This window comes from Ailuropoda melanoleuca, chromosome 10 (assembly GCF_002007445.2).
Source record: "Ailuropoda melanoleuca isolate Jingjing chromosome 10, ASM200744v2, whole genome shotgun sequence".
NCBI classification, from domain to species: domain Eukaryota; kingdom Metazoa; phylum Chordata; class Mammalia; order Carnivora; family Ursidae; genus Ailuropoda; species Ailuropoda melanoleuca.
In genome coordinates this window covers 89,493,924-89,507,083 of record NC_048227.1, presented here as the reverse complement: position 1 = coordinate 89,507,083, position 13,160 = coordinate 89,493,924, and the positions used below count along the sequence as shown (strand labels likewise).

General features: G+C 37.4%; 1 protein-coding gene across 5 annotated transcripts in view; it reads right to left on the bottom strand.

Annotated features, from left to right (window-relative positions):
• Positions 1-6,273: 6,273 nt before the first annotated feature.
• The window catches only part of UTRN (utrophin), a 426,951-nt gene continuing 420,064 nt past the window's right edge, over positions 6,274-13,160 (bottom strand). For all 5 annotated transcript variants that reach the window (XM_034669248.1, XM_034669249.1, XM_034669251.1 and 2 more), the window contains 2 exons: positions 11,034-11,094; positions 6,274-6,313 (listed from right to left, as the gene is read on the bottom strand). In XM_034669248.1, coding sequence (XP_034525139.1) covers positions 6,289-6,313; positions 11,034-11,094 — 86 coding nt within the window. In that variant the 3' untranslated portion in view covers positions 6,274-6,288. The remainder of the gene's footprint in view (positions 6,314-11,033; positions 11,095-13,160) is intronic.

The following is a 13,160-nucleotide window of genomic DNA, read 5'->3' as shown; positions in this document are numbered from 1 at the left end:
TTGGCAAACAACTCCTATGGAACCATGAGGGGAAATACTGCTGGGCAGCATGGCACCGGCTGCGAATTCAGTGAGAAGACCCGCTTGCTAATGGCTCTTCTGAGTGAAACCACTACTAGGAGCTGAGGGAACACACACATTTGGCAAACAGATGGAGGGAGGGAAATGGCATCTCCCTTTGTGAATTCAATACCAGTTGATTCATTAGGCAGAACTGCCAACGCTGAAAATAAACACAGCCTCTGGTTACAGAAGTATAACTGCAGCTTACCAAACAACAGTTAAAAAAGTAGTAGATGCAGTTGGCTGTTGGATTTTTTTTTTCTTTCTCTCTCTTTTTTTTAGTGGGGGGAGGGTTTTAAAGCAAAACCCACAATCAACCCAAAGGCTCTAAGTATTTGAACAGCTGCAGATTGCTCAGCTCATGCAGCCAAAATGCTTCCAAGTCCTCCCAGAGTAGGCAACCAAAACAGAACTGAAAGTAGCATTCTCTGCTCCCCCGCAACAAATAACAATAGCTTAGGTTCTGGCCAACCTCATCTCTGAAAGAGGAGTAGTACAGCTTGATAAACTATAAAAAAATCTAACAAGGCAGCACTCAACAGGTAAGTGCAAAATCATACGGAGCAAGCGATGTGAGAGCCTGTGACGTCTAAGTAGGGCACCGAGCTGTGCTAGGTTTGCTGGTGAAGGGAAAAACAGAAAGCCTTTCACATGGGCGGANGGCCTTTCACATGGGCAGAAAAGTTAGTGGGTCTCTGAGCTATTTTAAACTCTGGAAACTGAAGAAAACTGATAGCAATGCAAATGTTTCTTACATAGAAATGCAAATTGTGTCCATTGGGATGCAACTGATTCCTGTCCTGTGGACACTGACCAGTGAATCAGCTTTGCACCCAGTGGTAAACTTCATTTTAGCATCCCTTATTTGACTATAAAGATGCAGTTCTTAGTATTCTCCTGGGAACCTCTTATAACTTCTTACCCATTCCGTGATTAGTGAGTTAGGAGAAATCTTTGATGCACGTTCTTTTATATTTTTCAAGACTTTCCCTAATTTTTATTTGATTTATTTATTTAAATTTTTACTTTTTAATTGAGATGTAACACCGTGTAAGTGTAAGGTGTACAACATGTTGGTCTGATACATTTATACATTGCAGTAGGATTGCCACAGTTGTGTTAGCTAACACCTCTATCTCATCTCAAAATTATCATTTCTGTTAAGTGGTGAAAATATTTAAAATCCAGTCTCCTAGCAACTTTGAAGTTTAAAACATAGTACTGTTGTGAGTCATCCCTGTGCTGTACATGAAATCTGCGTTAACTGTTTTTTTTTTAAAACCTCCTTTAACACCCTGGACAGTTCTGGTTTCTACCTGCTACCCCATACACTTATTAAAAGAGCACCCCGATACTCTTTAAGTGTCCCGGCTAAGATAACATGTGCTCCCTGTATTGTATGGACTTTGATGAAATATTGAACCAATAAGGTTAATAAGCAATACACGTTTCTACCTATTAGTATTCATAATGTATTCTGATGTGCCACAGAAAGTAAAACACAAATAAGATTGTACACCCATGAAGAGAACACAAAAATGTGTAAAACAACATGGACCAATATATGAGACAATGAACGAACAGCAAAGTACATGTAATTTTGATAGATTGATAAGATATTGACTTCTGGGCAACAGACTGCTCTGGGAAAGACACTTTGCAAACCCATTTGTCCTTATTAGAGTGGCCTCATTTTTTTCCCATAAAACATTAAAAGATGACAAGAAGGCATCCTGCTTACCCCAAACCTGACATTAGTCAAACACATTTACTTGTTACTTATCTACTCAATTTTATGCTTGAAACTGGATTTTGTGAGTTTTGCCATGTGTCGTTTCATTTCAATGGCAATTTTAAGGGCATATAAGAGAAAAAAAAATTAAAGGTGAGTCAGTTAATTAAAAATACCTGTGAGAGAAAAAGAACGACCCACGCTGTTCAGGGATAAGACAATCACAGAAAGAGAACTATTTCTTCTTTGCTGTGCACAGTAGAAAATGACACAGTAGGTCAGGATGCATAATATTAATTACAGTAATAGCCTATTATTTGAGGGTCCAGTCTGTACCAGGTGTTCTTCCAAACACCTTCCTTGTGTAAATTCAATCAGCATAAAAATTCAATGCGTTGGGTGCCAACAGTATCCCCATTTTATGGATGAAGGAACTAGGGAAGCGAGGGCACTTAGATAACTTGCTCAAGGTCTCAGAGTTAGTAAGTAGTAGACATGGAATCTGAACCCAGATGGTCTGATTTTAAGCCTGTGTTCTTAATATGGAAGTATACTTGCACGACTGAGATTTTAACATCTTTCTGATGAATCTGTCTAAATCTGAGTCCATGGTCCATCATTATAATCATTACAAACAATCTCATCTGCCTTGCTTCTCGCTCACTCCTGGCAAAACCCAAGCATGGATCAGCTCAATTACTTGCCTTCTCTGGACCTGAGCAGCTGTGCATGAATACAGCTGGAGAAAATCACTCAACAGACAGACTAATTTTACTTTAAATATTTAACATCAAACCTCAAATGTCCAACTGCTGGCAACCACACAACATTCCCTAATAAACTTGCTTCCCAGACCCCAAGACAATCTACTACTGCCTTCTCTCTCCCAAACCTAAGTCAGTTTCCTTCCCTGCCTTCTATCATTTCACTTGATCTCACACTTCATTGAAAAAGCTAGAAACCACCAGATTAGAATTCCTCCATCTTCTCCCCATCATATCAATAAATCACCTTCCATCAGCCAGACTGTCTTCTTCTCTCCTCCTTCCTGAGGAATTCCTCTTCCTGTCAAAGGCCAATTCTTCCCAAAGATTTCTTTAAAATCTCTCGTCCTGCATTATTAACCCCCTTCTCAATAAGATCATTCTCAGAATATAAATGTTGAAGGATTGGCCATCCTTACACACACACCCACATATACACACACTCTCTCTCTCTCTTTCATCCCTACCTTGACTCTACATTTCCTGCTGTTACCTTTTCCTCTTCTTCACAGACAAAATTCTCAAATGAAGAGTGCACAACCTCATGCCCCATTCATTATTAAACCCACATTTATTTTGCTTCCAACTTCACTCCTCTAACCCACTGGCCCTATCAAAATTATGAAGGAACCGCGTGTTGTCTGATGGAGTGGCTGCTTTTCTCTCTTCAATGCCCCAGACCGCTTCTAAGGGTGGGGAGAAATAAGGGAGAGAAAATCAACTCCGTAAGTCAAAAAGCACAGTAGAAGCTAAGAGGTGCTACATGGAAAAGAGAGAATCTCCAGAACAACGTGGATGTGGGCTTTTGCAGGCTCTGCTAACACCTTCTTTACATATGCTTATGAAAGTTTATATAGGAATATAGGAATCAAGCAGGAGGTCCCAAATAATCAATTTGCATTTAGGTGATTAAAGTATAAAGAGTGAAAACAAATTCTGGCAATCTGATGCAATGTTATTTATCTGCATAGTATCTTCTTAAGGATCCAAAAGGTGACATTCTCATCTTGGAATTGATAATCCCCGCAATCCTTTATTCCACTTGAGACCAGAATATATGAAGAATGTGGAGTACTCCTGCCAGTATGCAGATTCTTACTGCGTGTGTGTGTGTGTTTGTGTGTGTGTGTGTGTGTGTATTGTGTGCCCGACTTATTGAGGGGTTGGTGGGGGATGGATTGGGCAGGAGATGAGGAAACTGTTTCCTCCAGGGGATAAAACATATGTGCTCAGATTACAGAGAACTTCTTGAACCCTCGCAAACACTTTCTGCCATCATCTAGGCTTTTAAAGGCAGGAAAGCCAAGGTTACAGTTTTTAAAATATAAGAATAAATCCAAGGGAAAACTTAAGAAAGTTTGAATGTCAACATTTCAAGGAAAAAACCTTTCTGTTTAAATTCCAAATAAGATACAGGATCCTATTTGATAACAGATACTGTAAAAGCATAGAGTCTTCCTTAAAAAAATGTTACTAGTTTGGGGTGCCTGTGGCTCAGTCAGTGGAGCACATAATTCTTGATCTCATGGTCATGAGTTCAAGCCCCATATTGGCATGGAGTATACTTACAGAAAGAAAGAAAGAAAAAGAAAGAAAGAAAATGCCACTAGCTTGTCACGATAATGAAGACACAAGGCCGGAAGACTAAACTGTCAACAATGGATAACTGCAAATCTATTGGATTCAACTATAAAATGCACTGAAAATAATTTCATGCTCAGGAGTAGGTTAAAAGACACAAGTATGTAGAGGGCTATATAGAGACAAAGCCTACTGCAACCCTAAATACAAATGTCAAGATTCCAGGCATGTTTGATAGAACAATTTGTTACAAAACACTACGACAAGGTTTGTTTGTGTTTGTTTTTAAGTAAAGTAGCAGAATTCATGTAAAAACGGATGTGCCTGGGTGTGCAGGGAGCTTCAGCTGATACTTGTTTTGAGGGCACTGGAAGATTGTCTGGAAGAACGAAGATCACACACTCAGTAAACCCAGGGGAGCCCTACTTAGTTAGTATCTCTGTGTGGGCCCAGAACTCAGAAGGAGCCTCACCTGTGACCCAAACTCTACCCCGTGTCCCTCTAAGTTCTCACACTAGGGAGGATCGGACCAGTAATCGACATTAATCAACATTCCTGCAGGTCATCTGTTCTTGAGTTGGCTCTGGGGCGCCCTCTATACCCTGCCCGGGGTGTCAATTCCAGGACTATTTCCCACCATAGTTGAGTTTACCATTGTATCCTTCTAGCTAGTTTTTTAAAGCTGAATTTATATTATTTAGATTTTTTTTAATTTATTACTTTATCTCTTTCATATGTATTATTTAAAGGAGAAATTAATTTTTTTCTATATGGTCATACTGAATCTTTTTTTTTTTTTTAAGATTTTATTTATTTATTTGACAGAGATCGAGACAGCCAGCGAGAGAGGGAACACAAGCAGAGGGAGTGGGAGAGGAAGAAGCAGGCTCACGGTAGAGGAGCCTGATGTGGGGCTCGATCCCATAACGCCGGGATCACGCCCTGAGCCAAAGGCAGACGCTTAACCGCTGTGCCACCCAGGCGCCCCGGTCATACTGAATCTTAGCACTGTATCATTTACTTTATAATCCATAGAGAAAAATATATTCTATTTCTTTCACAATTTATTTGATCATTATTGCTTTTGTACTTTTGCTAGTTTCAATGACTATTTTAAAAATTTAATCTTTACAAACCAAAGTACAAATATCTCTTTTTCCTCCTTAGTGGCCCCATATTAACCTTTTTGTACTGTATAGTAAACCTTTATTAGTTGCAAATTTGACCCTAAAAGTCGGACTGTATGGTAAGGCTGATGGTGCCCCTATAACACAGTGGAACTGAGTAATCTGTAAGATGCCAAGCCCAAATTCCACTTCATGGTAATAATAACACCGACCCCAGTAATGTATAGATGAATGGCAGGAAAACAACATCTTTTTAAGTCCTGCACTAGTCAATGCCTTTCTCAGACAATGTAACTTCTACCGGAATTATTTCAATAAGTCAGGGCACTGGTAAATTCCCTGGAAGTTGTCCGGTTACGGTTTGCCAATACAAGGCTGCCGCAGGGCAGGCTGTTAGTTTTCTCGTAAGCCAAGGTGGGCTCACTTGTCTGAAGCCGCCTTCAAGTGCAAGACGTGTAGGATCCCAAGATGCTTACATTCTTTCATAAAACAACTCTGTTCTTCCCTCCTCACCAGCAGAGTTGGGCCAATGAGCTTTAAATCTTTATTTTCAACATAGATAAAGTCCTAGACTGTTTGTTGGAAAAATAGACTTTCCAGTACATTCTCTCAGGCTTCCATCTCATTTCTTTATCATTAAAACCAAAACACAAGCTCTGCTCTTGGAAAGAGACTCAATGTGTGTCCCAAGACTTCTCCACTAAAAATCTGGCACCAAAAGGATGCCACAGTCTCTCCTCTTGATTAAGGAGGAAGAGAGATGAAGACAGCTGCAGGAGGCCTTTCAGAGAAAGCTGTATTTGTCTTTCATTGTTAGTTACATCTTTGTTATGGATTTATTTTGTTTTGGGACGAGTTTCCTCCAATCTCTAAACAGAAAATGCTTTATGTTAATTTCTTCTTTGTTTTGTTATACGTACACCTTTGTTAGCTTTGACTTTCTTGTTAGGCTGAATATGTGGATATCCCTTTGCCGCCACTCTTCTCTGCTCTCACTTAAGGAAGAAATATTTCACCTACATCATCGAAATGAATCCACGATTCCTCTAAAGAAATAAGCATTAATTCTCTCCGTTAGACTGTACATATATAATGAGACAAGGAAATACAGTTTATGCAAATAAACTGAATGACTGCTATAAAGAACCATTACTTGCTCTCCAAGATTTCATTTACAACTATAAACTTTGGTTTTTTTCCCAGCGTTTGATGGATTAGGGCAGCAGAGAATGCCCTTGGGAGGCAAGAAAGGGGAATTATCCTTAATGGACATGAGACTAGAAAAGGAAAATGCAAAGAAGATGTAATAAATGGAGGAAAATTCTGATTTAAGCCTGTTCGTCAAGGGGAGTGAGAATACGGCACAGAATGCATGGAAGTGGTATCTGTAGGTAAAGATAGTTTATTCTGATTAATACACTGTAATATTGAGAAATGTCAGTTTTAGAGAATGTGATATGGATTATCTATTAAGAGATGACTAAAGTGTTCCTATTAAAGTTGTATGTGTGTGAGCACACTTAGGATTCTATAAAGAATTTAGGTTTGCCCCTCAGATTCTAGTGGAAAAGCTGTTCAGATGTGAGAGCAGCAGCAGCATTTCTGCCAAGGCTTACTGCAAAGTCACGCACTCTGGCTTTAGAGATGACACAGTAGAGGGAGAAAGGAAAACCGTACTTCCTAACACCTTACTAAATTCTATGAAAGAGTATGACTTACCAACAGACAGGAGGTGTACAGAACCATCTATGCTAAAAGCCCTACGGGACTTATGAGCCAGCTCTGTAAGGCATCCTAATCATGGATGGAAATCTCCCCAGTGACAGAAATCTCTGACCATGGAACTGAGGAAACATAGTGGAGGGATACACAGTTTGCTCCCCTACCTCTGAACTCCTGTCAAGATCCGATGGGCAGGACTGTGGAGAACTGTATTTTTCTATCTACACAAAAGCACCTTTGTCCATTACCTCACCAGTGTGACATTTCCTTAAACATATAAAGCATACATTACTCTACGGAAGCATACATTACTCTACGGAAATGAGCCTATGAAAATTAGCTCTGCACTCAATTGCTGGCCCAGAGTAGATGCATCATAAATGGCAACCAATCCATAGCGTGTAAAAAAGGATGTTTGCTCAAATTTTCTCCACCTGACTGCTCCTTCCTAAACAGAAGTCTTCATCCTACCCAAATTTTCCATGTGACTAAAATTTCTGTTCTCTACTTCAATCAATGCAGAGAACTGGAGGCGTAGCGGTCCAGAGTTTAGGAGCTGGAGTCATTCCCTGGGTTTGAACACTAGCTCTTCCTCGTACTGGTTGTGTGACTCAAGCAAGCTATGTGTGTACTTGTTATCTAAGCCTTGCCTGTAAATGGGGTAATGACAGTACCAACACTTCAATGAGAATTAAGAGATAATTACAGCATTAGCACAGTGGCTGGCAAATGAATATTCAAAAAATATAATTCATTTCAATGATCATTATTATCACCCGCTATGACTATTTATTATTATTATTTCTGGATCAAAATGAGAAGCAATGAGTTTTATATGATTAATGGGACATATTAGGAAAGTTCAAACCAAAGCTTCTGCTCATTGTTCCCTTTGTGCCTGAAATGCCCTGGATATTAACTTTCAGCTGAGGAAATGAAAAACATGTGCAAAACACAAACACATGACCAAAAATTCACAGAGAAAGAAATCTGGCTTTTACAGTAGATTTTTGTATATTGTAAAGGCAGCAGGAGCCTTTGCAGGTTTCCTTAAACTGCTAGAACAATGAGCTGTCACTGGATTACACTAGAAAAGAAAAAATAACTAGATCAGATTTGGAGAGCCCACCTTAGAAGCAGCAAATATAATTTAAAGATATGAGTTTCAACTTAAGATATTAACATAGAGGGATTGATACTACACAGACCCTTACAGTTCAGATCTATATTCTATCATTTTATAGAAACAAATGAGTCTGGAACCACTGCAGTTCACCTCCAAATATTAATGAAAAAATGCCTACAGAGAAAGAAATGCATTGGGGAGCCATCAAAGTATGTTTTAGCTAATCAATAAAATTAAAATATGAAATAAAGACAATTTGTTCTTCCTGTTCTCCCTTCAACTTTCTCACTATATTCTGGCATTGGAGTATACAAAATTATACATTTCCATATTGAAAACAACTACATTTCTACTTGACTCTTATTTTCTTTTTGGCTAAATGAATACATCCTAATATGCTCCAGGAAACTCTAGCTGCATGACAATCATGCTAAATTTGTTTTTAACATTCTTCCTCTACTAACTTGTGCAGCCATGCAAAGGGAAGTGTATATTAAAAGCCCTTTCACTCATTAGTTACTTGCTTATTAATTTACTTGGGAATTAAATTTTGTTTTCATAACAATTCTTCATCTGGAAATACTGGCTCATATTAACCCTACCTCCAGAGATTGATGCACTTTATTATGAAGGAATAAACTGTTAAGTTACACAACAGAGCATGTAATGAAAGAATCTGGCTAAAAAGTTTTCTAAATATAAGAGAATTCATCCCATATACCTAGAGAGATCTCTAAATATTTCAAAGTCCTAAAAGACACTTAACAGTAAAACTATATATATTTAAGAAAATTCAATCTTTCACTAATGACGTTGAAGATATTTTAGGATGCTACAATCCTAGACGTCACATTAAACATATTGGCCATCATTGTATTATAAATATTTTAAAGTGCTGGTCATGGTCATGGCGCTCTAGCCAATGAGATGTCAGAGAAACTAGCTTTTGCTGTACTGGTCTGTCCCATCAGAACTCACAGTCTGTACAAGAATATAATCCTATGAGAGCCTACCAAAATTATAAAAATTCTGAATTAGTGAAACTTTGACTCAATGTCATTTTTAGTCATATATAACCAACCTGGACATACAGAAATTCCTTTCTAATAGTAGTGCTAAAATTCAAGATGGATTTTTTAAAATGGCAAATCAAATAATCACTGCAGAACATAAACAAGAGAATTAATATATTCTTTATCCAGTAAAGACAAAAATCTGCCTTGCTGGATTGAATCAACGCTTTAAAAAAAAAATCACCCAGTAAGGATTCTTTGTCAGTGGAGTAAAACAATTTAATTTCAAATAATTTCATGGACTTCTTGATTTTGTATAATACATGTATTAGTTTTCTATTGCTGCTGTAACAAACGACTCCAAAATAAATGTCTCTCTAAGCTCAAATTGAGGTTTGCAGGTCTGTGGTCCTCCTTGGAGGTTCTAAAAGAGAATCCCATTGGCTTGTCTTTTCCAGTTTCTAGAGGCTGCGAGCATTCCCTGACTCATGCCCCCTTCTTCACCTGCTGCGATTATTATTATTATCATTACTCTTGTTCTAATGAGAAGGTAAAAATTTTTTAAATGGTTTAAATTTGGATCCGATGATTACACCTTCTTTCAATAGATAAGTCAATTTACCCAGCCTCTGACTTCTTTCCATTCATGTTTGCACAAATTTGACACCAGCCAATTGCTTTGCTACCTTATCCTTAAGTTTATCACAACCCAGTACACTATAGACTCTACAGTGAAAAAAGTAGTAAATTCCATCGCGGCAATATAACATATACTATTATTATATTTCATATATGGTATGGTGATTTTTTTTTTTACCCTGAGGATACATCCCAGACCACAATAAAACCTACATAAGGAAATACTATTTCACAAACACTGACTTCATACACAAATTTTTCAGGAAGAGAGGTATTGGTAGAGTAGATTATTAGTGTCAGCATGGGTTTTGGAGATCCACATGCCATTTAGGAAAGATACAGAAGAAAGTTGGCCCAGAGATCTTTACCCAACTTGCCTGAGGTCAGCTGGCTAATCTGAGACAGAGTTGACTCCTAATAATAGTGATTATTTTTCCCATAATTATGATGCTGTTCACCATACACATAAAACAGAGTCAGCTAGGGCTGTCATCACTTTAACACATTGTAAATCAACAGCTTTGCTAATTTACACCTCAAAGGATTGTATCATTCTGTCCTAGGACAATACTTAGCCTAGCCAAGGATCAAATCCTACTGAGACCTTGTATAAAAGATACAAAATGTATAAATGTTACATAATAAGGAGAAACAATAAAAAAGGATGACATAAACCTAAACTGATATTGCAGATAATTTCCTTAAGTCAAAAAACCCTGAAAATATGAACTTTTTAATGATAAAAACACTGCTTCTTTTTGGTGGATTAAAATGAGAAGAGTACAGCACTTTTTAAATGGATTTTCTGGGAGAAATGAAAATGGTTTAGAATCAGGACAGTTTGAGGAACATCATCGTGTCAAGAGTTTGACATATTTATTTATTTAAAGATTTTATTTTTAAGGACTCTCTACATGTAAATGGGGCTTGAACCCACAACCCCGAGATCAAGAGTCTCATGCTCCACCAACTGAGTCAGCCGGGTGCCCCATGAATCTGACATATTTAGAAATTTTGTCATTTTCCCCAAATATTTTAATATCTGTTTATAAAAATATATGGTAAACATACCTACAGCCTTAACCTAATAAACTACAAATATTACTCTGATTTTTAAACTAACTTCTTTTAAATATTAAATATATACAGTTTCCTTCAGACAGTAGGATTGAATTCTCTTTGCTAAAGTTACAGGGGAAAGCCTCTTAAGTTATCAACAGAACTTTGTTTTTTTGGTATCATAAAGGAGAATTAAAATCAACTTACTTGATGTAATAGGGCACTTTATTATGTGAAATGGATCTTTGCCATGGCAGCTGGACTGAAGCTAAAGAAACAAAGGGAGGTTATTGGAAACACTGCTCACCCAAAAGCCTTATGCCATAATGCAAAACAACTGAACACATTTTATAGCCAATTCAATAAGAACTGCTCTGGTGTTTGAGCTGGATTCCTATAATTATGAAATCGGCAAGGCTAAACAAAGAGTGGCTTTTTAAAGATTCATTTGAAGCAAGGAATGAAACAACACAGGTTCAACTTCAAATGCCACCTCTAACTAATTGAACCTGTTGCTAAAAATACTTTTCAAAATCAAGTTTTACTGTTTATAACCACCCCAATTTAAAACTTAGTGCTACCCAGAAAATGGACTCTGTATATATTTTTGATTAAGCTAAAACCAAAATTAATTTGATCTGGTACATCCAGATTATGAACTAGATTTTGCAAGACTGAATTCTCCAGATCATTAATAACGTGCTTTACTTTACTTCATAGGAATAACTATCTAGGACAGCTGGCATTTAAACAAACTCATTTGTATGAATTTTAAAAAGGAAAGATTAAGATAAACAGAGGCAAAGGGTTGTAAAACTAAACAAAACAAAACAAAACAAAAACACAAGGTAATTATATGGACAGAAGAATCCCAAATACTTACTTTCATCTGAAATGCACAGAAAATACAGTTTCCTACTTTTACATTAGATATCACTATGATTGAGATTTTATGTTTTGTTTTAGGTATTTATTTTTGTTGAGGTACATATTTCTTACAATTCCAGTTATTCTTTATTTATAAAAATATACTATTCTTTTATAATTATTTGAAGACTTATTTAAGAAGAGTTAAACATGTAAAGCTAGAGCTACTAAATAAACCAATAAACAAGCAATTCAAACAAATCTTTGCAATTATCACTAGGCTCTCATAGAGCCAGTTGTCATCAATGTTTTTTTTTTTCTGAATTTCATGTCATATTAATGTCTTACGAAAATATAGCATTCTAAACTTTGCAAAGCCTTTTCAAATACATCTATTGATAAGGAAGCCAACAAATCCATATTAGAGCTCCAGCTGATACATAAGGAACTAGATACTCAGAAATGACAGAAATTGCCCCATAAGGAAATGGCCGAGCTCAGACGTGATCTCAAGATTTCCGACCACTACTTCAGCAATTTTTCTCTTCAACAATTCTTCTCTTTAAAACATGTGAGCACTCCCTTCTCCAACTATATCCATGAAAACATAAAAGGGTGATGGAAACGTGGAAGTAGGTATAATAAATTTCTCATTAAAACCAATGAGTTGGATTTTTATTATGAAAGAATGGTTCCTAAGGGAAAGTGTAGGGTTTCATCAATACTAATAGATAACTAATCCTTAGAACTGTAAATAGAGTCACAATTATTTGTGAAATTCCTCTTTAATTTGGCCTTAGCACATAGCTTAAATTAAGTTTTAGAAATCTGAAGTAAGGGCGCCTGGGTGGCTCAGTCTTTAAGTGTCTGCCTTTGGCTCAGGGCGTGATCCTGGCGTTATGGGATCGAGCCCCGCATCAGGCTCCTCCGCTGGGAGCCTGACTCTTCCTCTCCCACTCCCCCTGCTGTGTTCCCTCTCTCACTGGCTGTCTCTCTCTCTAATAAATAAATAAAATCTTAANAAAATCTTAAAAAAAAAAAAGAAATCTGAAGTAGTTCATACCTAATGAAGAGACTGTAAACTTATTTACTTTATCAACACTGATGGCGTCCCCACTTTAGAAATGTACCCTTGGACCCCGTATATTCCAGGAAGGACTATAATCACTCAAAGATAGGCTATCTAAGGGCTCAGGTGTGCAGAACAGAAAACATANACATGAGTTGGATTTTTATTATGAAAGAATGGTTCCTAAGGGAAAGTGTAGGGTTTCATCAATACTAATAGACAACTAATCCTTAGAATTGTAAATAGAGTCACAGTTATTTGTGAAATTCCTCTTTAATTTGGCCTTAGCACATAGCTTAAATTAAGTTTGAGAAATCTGAAGTAGGGGCGCCTGGGTGGCACAGTGGTTAAGCGTCTGCCTTCGGCTCAGGGCGTGATCCCGGCGTTATGGGATCGAG